Source organism: Calonectris borealis, chromosome 2 (assembly GCF_964195595.1).
Source record: "Calonectris borealis chromosome 2, bCalBor7.hap1.2, whole genome shotgun sequence".
NCBI lineage: Eukaryota > Metazoa > Chordata > Aves > Procellariiformes > Procellariidae > Calonectris > Calonectris borealis.
Genome location: NC_134313.1, coordinates 1644285 through 1654626, shown reverse-complemented (window position 1 = coordinate 1654626; position 10342 = coordinate 1644285). Strand labels below are relative to the sequence as shown.

Here is a 10342-nt window from a genome sequence, read left to right as displayed (position 1 = left end):
GTGGAGCTATAAAAGGTTTTTTGTTGGAATTACGGTCATAGGATGCCATGAAATGGGGCTGTGAGGCACCTGCTGGGGCCAACCCCAGGTCCTCTCATGTCAGCACTTACTTTCTTATTCCAACTTTATTCAATCATAAACTGAAGGGAAGGACGTTGAATTAAACATTCAAGCTGAAGGCAACGAGTGTTTTGAAGGACCAGGGCAGCCACACATTATGGCCGTAGCCGTAGTGGGTAAAGGCCTTTATTTCATTTTTTGCTTAGGATGAAGTTAATTGCGGGGATTAGCGCCACGCTTCCTCTATGAACAAGAGGTTAGAGAGTGCAGGCATCAACCTGGAACCGGCATCAACCTCCAGCTGGCCTCCACGCCCCAGGGAACGCATACAAAATGGAAAGATAAAATGTGGTGACAGAGCCAAAGCCTAGAATAGGAAGTGCAAAGTGCATCTGCCACAGATCTCCCCCAGGACGTGGGTTGAGGGACAAGCTGGCCCTTCCCAGCATGGACCCCTTCTTGTGCACTCTAGAGTTGGTCTCTAGTGCCACTGAGGAGCTTCACCACAGAAGGTGCAGGGCTGGCAGGGCCACCAAGGTGGGCAGCGCTGCCAGGGCAGAAGGCGCAGGGCTGGCAGGGCCACCAAGGTGGACAGCGCTGCCACGGCAGAAGGCACAGGGCTGCCATGGCAGAAGGCGCAGGGCTGGCAGGGCCACCAAGGTGGGCAGCGCTGCCAGGGCAGAAGGCACAGGGCTGCCATGGCAGAAGGCGCAGGGCTGGCAGGGCCACCAAGGCGGGCAGCGCTGCCACGGCAGAAGGTGCAGGGCTGGCAGGGCCACCAAGGTGGGCAGCGCTGCCATGGCAGAAGGCGCAGGGTTGGCAGGGCCACCAAGGCGGACAGCGCTGCCACGGCAGAAGGCGCAGGGTTGGCAGGGCCACCGAGGCGGGCAGCGCTGCCATGGCAGAAGGCGCAGGGCTGGCAGGGCCACCGAGGCGGGCAGCGCTGCCATGGCAGAAGGTGCAGGGCTGGCAGGGCCACCAAGGCGGGCAGCGCTGCCATGGCAGAAGGCGCAGGGCTGGCAGGGCCACCGAGGCGGGCAGTGCTGCCATGGCAGAAGGTGCAGGGCCACCAAGGCGGGCAGCACTGCCATGGCAGAAGGTGCAGGGCTGGCAGGGCCATGGAGGCAGGCAGGGAAGGATCACCGCTTCCAGAGGATGCGGGGGCAGCTGTCTCCCAGCTCTGCCTGCCCCATCCCTCTGTGCCCAGCTGTGCTTCCAGTTCCTGCAGGGTCCTCGGACCAGCACCATGCAACAGCAACGTCATTAGAACCGTTAATTCCCAGTTAGTCACCTGGTCTTGAAAAGAGCAGGGGCTGTGCCCAGTGTGGGCTGGTGCAGCGTGGGGGGCGAGCAGGGACCCCCTCACTGGCTGGCCTGCCGCAGCTCGGCGAGGAGGCGGTGCAGCCTCTCCGTCACGGCCACCTGGCACGGGAGCGAGAGGGGACGGTGAGCGTGCGCTCCCCAGGGGGGAGCCCCATATCCACCTACCGCCGCAGCTCCGCAGGGGAGCCGCGCTGGCTTTGCCCAGGCCACCGGGGCCAGGCAGGGTTCCCGGGTGCGTACTGATGGTGCCCGGCAAGAGGTGGACGTACCGGGTACGGCTGCGGCTCATGGAGCCGTCGGTGAGCGGGGTTGAGCAGGCTGAGGGACGCCTGCGCGTGGCTCCTCACCTCCAGCAGGCTGGGCAGTGGCTCACACACCTGCAGGACAGAGATGCATTAACGGAGTTCAATCCAGTCACGAGCGGTGTTCCCCAGGGCTCAGTTTTGGGGCCGGTCCCGTTCAATATCTTTATCAACGATCTGGACAAGGGGATCGCGTGCTCCCTCAGTAAGTTTGCAGATGACACCAAGTTGGGCGGGAGTGTTGATCTGCTGGAGGGTAGGAAGGCTCTGCAGAGGGACCTGGACAGGCTGGATCGATGGGCTGAGGCCAACTGTATGAGGTTCAACAAGGCCAAGTGCCGGGTCCTGCACTTCGGCCACAACAACCCCAGGCAACGCTACAGGCTTGGGGAAGAGTGGCTGGAAAGCTGCCCAGAGGAAAAGGACCTGGGGGTGCTGGTTGACAGCCGGCTGAACATGAGCCGGCAGTGTGCCCAGGTGGCCAGGAAGGCCAACGGCATCCTGGCCTGTATCAGAAATAGTGTGGCCAGCAGGAATAGGGAGGTGATCGTGCCCCTGTACTGGACACTGGTGAGGCCGCACCTCGAATCCTGTGTTCAGTTTTGGGCCCCTCATGACAAGAAGGACATGGAGGTGCTGGAGCGTGTCCAGAGAAGGGCAACGAAGCTGGTGAAGGGCCTGGAGCACAAGTCTGATGGGGAGCGGCTGAGGGAACTGGGGCTGTTTAGTCTGGAGAAGAGGAGGCTGAGGGGAGACCTCATCGCGCTCTACAACTACCTGAAAGGAGGTTGTAGTGAGGTGGGGGTTGGTCTCTTCTGCCAAGTAACAGCGATAGGATGAGAGGAAATGGCCTCAAGTTGCGCCAAGGGAGGTTTAGATTGGATCTTAGGAGAAATTTCTTCACTGAAAGAGTGGTCAGGCCTTGGAACAGGCTGCCCAGGGCAGTGCTTGAGTCCCCATCCCTGGAGGTATTTAAAAGACGTGTAGATGAGGCGCTTAGGGACGTGGTGTAGTGGGCATGGTGGTGGTGGGTTGACGGTTGGACTCGATGATCTTGGAGGTCTTTTCCAACCTTAATGATTCTATTCTATTTTATGACCATGTCTGTGTAGGATGCTGGCCACAGCCCCAATCCCCAACGAGCCAGCTCCACGCTGGACTCCGATGCCACCATGTCCAGGGTGGCACCTGGGTTGTCTGGACAGGAGACATCTCAGATGCATGGAAACAGTGGGGTTTAACCCTTTGATTCTGCCATTACTGCCAAGACACCACCACCCTGGCTTGGTCCTTCACCCAACATAGGGGAGGACATCCCAGCACCAGGAGGCAGAACCACACCTGACCTGGCCATCTCTGAAGTACATGCGATGGAGGGGCTCCACGGTGGTGGGAACGACCTTGCTGGCCTCGCCGAGCCGCCCCAGGACACGAACCACCAGCTCCTGCCCCGCGCTGGGAGAGGGCTCCTCCTCCAGGGCCATGAGGTCCATGAAGGGGTGACCTGCAAGGGTGCCAGGTTAGGGACCAGTGGGTGCACAGGACACCGGTGACAGGGTTATGGAGCAGGAGGGGAACACAGGTCAATGGGACAGCACCATGCAAAGGGCCTCCCAACTCACAGGCAGAGTCATAGAGCCGATAAATCATCTTAGTCCCTGGCATCGTCATCTTCTCCTCATCTTCTGTGAGTTTCAGGCATGGGGAGCCATTGACCTCCACCAGCTGTAGGAGAAGGTGGTTATGGGGATGAGCACCTTATTTTTGTCACATGCACCAGCTCATGCCGGTTCTGGGGACCGTGCTGAGCTCCGTCCCCTCTATATGTGTCCCCGCATGGTGGGGAGGCCACTGATACAAACCAGCTGAATAAATCATTATAAAAAAAAAACCTCAAACCACCCCAAAGTTGGACATCCTGCCTCCTCCAGCCTGCAAACTTCTTGTTACAGTGGTCTTGTAACTATTATTTCCAAGGAGGAGGACATCATAGATGGTGGCATTGAGTGCCCCCTCAGCAAGTTTGCAGATGACACCAAGCTGAGGGATGCGGTCGACACGCCTGAGGGACGGGATGCCCTCCAGAGGGACCTGGACAAGCTTGAGAAGTGGGCCTGTGTGAACCTCATGAGGTTCAACCAGGCCAAGGGCAATGTCCTGCACCTGGGTCGGGGCAACCCCCAGTCTCAATAGAGGCTGGGGGTTGAAGGGATGGGGAGCAGCCCTGCTGCTCAAGGCCTTGGGGGTACTGGTGGATGAAAAGCTGGACATGAGCTGGCAATGTGCGCTCGCAGTCCAGGAGGCCAACCGTATCCTGGGCAGCGTGGGCAGCAGGTCGAGGGAGGGGATTCTGCCCCTCTGCTCTGCTCTGGTGAGACCCCCCTGGAGCACTGCATCCAGCTCTGGAACACTCAGCACCAGACAGACATGGACCTGTTGGAGCAGGTCCAGAGGAGGCCACAAAAATGATGAGGGGGGTGGAACGCCTCTCTCAGGAAGAAAGGCTGAGAGAGTTGGGGTTGTTCAGCCTGGAGAAGAGAAGGCTTCGGGGAGACCTTATTGCGGCCTTTCAGTACTTAAAGGGGTTTATAAGAAGGGTGGGGACAGACTTTTTAGCAGGGCCTGTTGCGACAGGACAAGGGGGAATGGTTTTCAACTGAAAGAGGGGAGATTTAGATTGGACATAAGGAAGAAATTTTTTATGATGAGGGTGTTGAGACACTGGCACAGGTTGCCCAGAGAAGTTGTGGGTGCCCCATCACTGAAAGTGCCAGGTTGGATGGGGCTTTGAGCAACCAGATCTAGTGAAAGATGTCCTTGTTCATGGCAGGGAGGTTGGACTAGATGATCTTTAGAGGTCCCTTCCAACCCAAACCATTCTGTGATTTGATGGTACCAGCCTCGCAGCATCGTCCCTTAGGGCCAGATCCCCCCCTTGCTGCGCAGCCCCAGCCGTGTGAAGCCTGGGAGAAGCCAGGGAGCCCCACGCCCCACAAGCCAAGCACGGCAGAGAGCTGCTGTCACCACTACCTTGTAAACACAGCCCAGCGACGGCTGCAGGGGACATGTCACCAGGTTCGTCCCGATGCCGATCATGTCGATCTCGCTCCCCTGAAGCGGCAGAGAAGACAGTGGCCATCAACAGCCCAGTCCTGACACTGGTTTTTAAGCCCATGCCAAAACTAGAGCCATGGAGCAGGTCAGAAGATGCTCTACCTGAAGGTGCCCGGTGTCTGTCTGTCCACCTGTCCCACCCAGAAGCCATTTCTTTCCATCCTAAAAACTCTTCTCTATTCTCACCCAGGGAGAAAGTCCCAGGTGACTCTCATGTCCACCCCACACACCCCAAACCTCAGCAGCGCCAGCGAAAGCCAAAGTGACGTCCCAGCCCCGACAGCAGCTACCTCACCTCCCGGCTGAACTCCTCCAGGCTCTGCTCGCTGATGTCGTTGCTGACGGCGATGGGGATGGTCTCAAACCAGGGCACCTGGAAGCTGGAAGGGGGCAGGGGAGTGAGTGAGGGTTTGCGGGGACCCCTGGCTCTGCTCGCAGCACCCCCCTGAGCAGCAAGGGCTCCTGCCCTGGCAGGACGAGGTGCTGGGTGCCCAAGGTGAGGAAGCCAACGACTGGTGGCAGCCAACCCAGGCTTGGTGGAGGACTCACTGAGCACCGCAGGCTCGGAGCACTCGGCGGATCTCCTTGGACTGCTGGGCCAGGTCACCGCTGTCCAGGCGCACCCCGATGGCCCGGTACCCCAGCTGGTGCAGGGCCAGCGCCACGGCACAGAAGTTCGGCAAGCCGCTCCTGGCATGGGCGAGAAGAGGGTTAGTGTCACTTGCCGGGTGGGCAAGTGACCCAGGGTAGGTCCAGCAGCGGGTCCAAGCCCTGCATCACGCAACAGCGAAGCACAGGGATGCTGCCAGGTGGAAACGTCCCTCCTTCAAGGCCACCGAGCAAGGAGGGATGTGTCCGTCCCCTCTGCCACGGTGGCAAAGCCACCCTGAGGGGACCTGGTGTCCTCACCTCCTGACGCAGTACGTGTCCAGCAGCCCCTGGAAGTTCCGCGGGAAGGTGATGGCGTAGGACACGAAGGCGGCCAGTTCGCCCCGGTTCACCTTCTCAGGGGCGGTCTGCAGCAGCTCGCACACCCGCCCCAGCCACAACTCGGCCAGGGATGGGAGATCCACTGGCTCTCCTCCTGCCAGCGGCAGCAGCTCCTGCCCAGGGGACACGGGCATTGCACACCCCGTGGTATCCTCCGCGGCGCCGGGAGCGCAGCCGCGGGCAGAGCGTCCCATCCTCATCCCCTGCCCGCGGTGATGCTCACCCGGAGCTGCACCTCCTCCAGCGAGGTGAAGGACATGATGAAGGAGTGGGCGATGGTGCCGCACACCGGGATGCCGTAGAGCTTCCCCGCCAGGACGTTACTGGTGTAGTCGAAACCTGCGAGGAGGGACGGAGGGGGGACACGGGTGACGGCGTGGCCGCAGTGCCGCAGGGTGCCGCGGGGCAGCACTCACCCCCAATGTAGGAGTACTTGGAGGCCGAAAGGGCACCGTCCGGCCCCTGAGCGCGACGGAGCCCGATCTCCATCAGCTTCATGTCTGGGCCAGCAAGGAGTCGGAAGCGAGCGGCGTTCGTGGCTACCAGGCTGGGGGAAGAAGGGACAGGTCACACCAAGCCAGGCTGAGCATGGAGCCAAGGGGAGCGGGGAGGGGGCTCCGGGACCCTCTCTGCTCGACCGCAGCCGATGTGCAGGGAGGTGGCAGGGACCACAGTGGGACAGACAGACATAGTCCCCAGCAGCTGGGGGACCAGAGCAGGACGTGTCCCTACCTGGCGTAGTTGACCAGACACAGCAACGTGGTCTCCAGCAGCTGCACCACCAGCAGTGGCCCCTTCACCTGCAGGAACGGGACCTGCGGGGACAGCCAAGCAGTGACATTCCCGTCTTCCCCGGGGACGCAAGAGCCAATGGCCCCAAAGCCCCTCTGAAGCAGGGGAGGGTACTGAGTGCATCCCACCCTGGCGAAGACGACGGAGCCCTCTGGCACGGCAGAGACGGTCACCTCCGAGGCGTCCAGGGTGGCCAGGTAATCGAAGAAGGTGTCCTCCGTGGTGCTGGGCAGGACAGAGCGCAGGTAGGCGACATCTGCGGGGACAGAGCTCAGCGGGCACCAGGGTGGGTGGTCCCCGAGCCACGGTCCCGTGGCACAGGTCAGGCTGGAGGGAGTGAACCACCCCCCCCCCATGCCAGGGGCAGGTGACGCTCACGGGCAGGAGCGTCCCTAGCCCTTAGGAGGGCACCATGGCCCCCCAGGTCCCCTCTGAGGGACTGTCCATGGCAGCACTGTCCTCCTGGAGGGTGTCCCAGTGTCCCCCAAGTTTCCCTGACCAAGTTTCCATGTCCGTCGTCCCCCCCCAGTGTCCCCCGGTCCCCCAGGTCCCTCTGAGGGATGTCTCTGTCCCCTCTAAGTCTCCCTGTCCCTCTTTAGCCTTCCCTTTCCTTCCAGGTTCCCCTGAAAGATGTCCCTGTCCCCACCAGATCCCCCTGAGGGGTCTCCTGGTCCCTCTGAGGGATGTCCCTGTCCCCCTGAGGTGTCCCACTCTCCCCCTAAGGGATGTCCCTGTCCCCACCAACCCACCAGTTCCCGCTGAAGGGTCCCCCTGTCTCCCAGGTCCCTCTGCGGGCTGTCCCTGTCCCCCCCAGTTCCCCCTTTAAAGCCCCCCTGTCCCTCAGGTCCCTCTGAGGGATGTCCCTGTCTCCCCCAGGTCCCTCTGTGGACTCTCTCTGTCCCCCCTAGGTCCCCCCGGAGGGATGTCCCTGTCCCCCCCAGGTCCCCCAAGGGGTCTCCTGGTCCCTCTGAGGGTGTCCCTGTCCCCCCCAGGTCCCCCTGTTCCCCAGGTCCCTCTGAGAGACGTCTCTGTCCCCCCACAGGTCCCACTGGGGGGTCCCACAAGGGGGTACCGCTGTCCCCCACGTTCCCCCCCAGCCCCACGCACCCGCGGCGGAAAAGCGGAAGGCGCGGAGGCAGCGGAGCCCCTCGGCCAGGCCGGCGCCCAGCGCGAAGGCGCCGCGGAAGGGCCCGCGGCGGAAGAAGAGCTCGGCGGAGGCGGGGAGGCGGTGCCGGCCGGCCCGCCAGTGCCCGTAGGCCATGGTGAGCTGGTAGAGATCGGTCAGCGGCGCCATGGCCCCGCCGCGGGGCAGCCTGGGAGCGGCGGGGCCGGGGAAGGCGGCGGGACGCGGGGCCGCGGGCAGGCGGGGGCGGGGACACGGGTGGGCCCGGGAAGGCGGGGCACGGCGGGGAGAGGGGGCGGCCGGGACGGGGGTGCTGCTGGGCGGCGGGAGCGGGTGCGAGGGACACTGGGCACGGGGCACCAGGGACGGCAGCACAGGGGACACAGGGCACAATGGCACCAGGGACGGCAGCACAGGGGACACAGGGCACCAGGGATGGCAGCACACAGGGACACTGCACACTGGGCACAGGGCACCAGGGGCGGCGGCACAGGGGACAGAGGGCACCGGGAATGGCAGCACACGGGGACTGCACACTGGGCACAGGGCACCAGGGACAGCAGCACACGGGGGACACAGGGATGGCACCACAGGGGACACAGGACACACATGGCACCGGGAATGGCAGCACACAGGGACACTGCACACAGGGCACAGGGCACACATGGCAGCAGGGACGGCAGCACACAGGGGACACAGGATACACATGGCACCGGGAATGGCAGCACACAGGGACACTGCACACTGGGCACAGGGCACACGTGGCAGCAGGGACGGCAGCACACAGGGGACACGGGGATGGCAGCACAGGGGACACAGGGGACACATGGCACCGGGAATGGCAGCACACAGGGACACTGCACACTGGGCACAGGGCACACATGGCAGCAGGGACGGCAGCACAGGGGACACATGGCACCAGGAATGGCAGCACATGGGGGACACAGGACAATGGCACCACAGATGGCAGCACACGGGGACCCTGCACACAGGGCACAGGGACAGCAGCACACAGGGGACACGGGACACATAGGGATGGCAGCACACAGGGATACAGGACACACATGGGATGGCAGCACACAGGGGACACTGCACACAGGGCAGACATGGCACCGGAGATGGTAGCACACAGGGGACATGGGACACAGAGTGATGGCATCATACAGGGGACACAGGACACAATAGCACCAGGGATGGCAGCACACGGGACACTGCACACAGGGCGCCAGGGATGGCAGCACAGGGAACACAGGGCACCAGGCATATGGTACACTGCACACCCAGGACTGGGCACACATGGCCCCAGCTCTGCCAGCACCCAGACCACCAGCGACTCCGGGGACAGCAGCACATGGGACACCAGGCACCCCCAGCACCAGGCACATGGGATGCTGGGCACACAGGACAGCAGACATATGGGGCACTGGTGGCTTAAGGGACACATGGCACGGCAGGGAGGGCACAAGACACAGGGGACGTGGGCCATAGCAGGGAGAGGGATGCACAGGACACTGGTGTGCCCTGGGCATGGGGAAGGGTGGTACAAGGGACACAAGACACCAGGGATGGCAGCACACAGGGGACAAAAGGCACCGAGGGTGGCAGCACCTGCGACCAGGCTTACGGGACACTGCACGCCCAGCACCTGGCACACATGGCCCCAGCTGTGCCAGCACCAGGCACACGGGGCTCCAGGGATGGCAGCACATGGGACAAGAGGCAGGCAGGGCCCTGGGGATGGCAGCACACCATGCACAAGGAGTCACAGGCACATCAGCGCAGGGAACGTGGTGCACACACCCAGCACCGGGCACCACGCACACCAGGTACCCCAACACCAAGCACAGGGCACATGCCACACACCAGGCGTGACAAAACACTGGCCACACCAACACCATGCACAGCAGGCACCACGTGCATCAACTCCGGCACTGCGCATGCCAACACCAGCCCCAAGGGGCACGCCAGGCACAGAGCACCCCAGGGCGCACCAGGCCCAGGGCAGCCGGGCCCCAGACATTCCCGCAACCAAGCACTGCACACGCAGGGCACTGCTCAACACCAGGCTCCCTGGACACCTGCACGTGGGCACAGGGTACTGCGCACAGCCAGGAAAGCTGGCACTGGAGTCATCGTCACTTGGCTGTTGCGTACTGCCCTGGCTGGGCGCTGCTGCGGTTTCGTCCAGTGCTCGCAGCGCAAGCCCACGGGCACTTCCTATTTGCTCAGTGTTCACACTGCGCAACTTGCACCTGGACCTTGGACTCCGGCACCGCATGTGCCTATGGTTAGAAATGCCGCCTGCCTCCCTTTTCTAGCCCCCTGGCTCCTAACGAACCAAACAATCAGCTGAAGTGACCTGTGCAGGATATCAAGAGCAGCAAAGGGAAAGGAGGGAGGAAATTCAGCCCCAAATCAGCAATTCCTGGATGCTTCCTGGTGATTCATCCCGGCTTTTTTTTTGTAGAGACTGACTGCAGTCTCTACTTGGGAAAGGTGAGTGCAAACACCCTTAGCACAGGCTACTCAGACAGGATGCCACTCAGATGTTCATTCCAACCCAGAAATGTAGGTCACCTCTTCTCAAGGCCTTTCCTTTTATGAAGGGAACAAGGAAGGGAAATACCGCAAAGTCTCA

The 10342-nt window shown here is 62.1% G+C and overlaps 1 protein-coding gene and 1 long non-coding RNA gene across 3 annotated transcripts; one reads left to right on the top strand and one right to left on the bottom strand.

The window, feature by feature from the left end:
• Positions 1–215: 215 nt before the first annotated feature.
• Positions 216–7885, bottom strand: NAPRT (nicotinate phosphoribosyltransferase). 2 transcript variants are annotated; one of them, XM_075141037.1, is made up of 13 exons: positions 7689–7885; positions 6710–6837; positions 6522–6604; positions 6206–6336; positions 6013–6128; positions 5709–5902; positions 5349–5489; positions 5095–5179; positions 4716–4796; positions 3308–3410; positions 3032–3189; positions 1653–1760; positions 216–1482 (listed from the first exon to the last, which is right to left on the bottom strand). In XM_075141037.1, exons 1-13 carry the CDS (start codon positions 7873–7875, stop codon positions 1423–1425), a joined length of 1575 nt encoding a protein of 524 aa, XP_074997138.1. In that variant the 5' UTR covers positions 7876–7885; the 3' UTR covers positions 216–1422. The 2 variants fall into 2 exon arrangements, with proteins under 2 accessions (XP_074997138.1, XP_074997137.1); XM_075141036.1 differs by having other exon boundaries at positions 1482–1760.
• Positions 6762–10302, top strand: LOC142078482 (uncharacterized). The gene is made up of 3 exons (XR_012672205.1): positions 6762–6826; positions 7624–7843; positions 10023–10302. It is a non-coding gene; the product is annotated as an uncharacterized LOC142078482 (long non-coding RNA).
• The last annotated feature ends 40 nt before the right edge of the window (positions 10303–10342 follow it).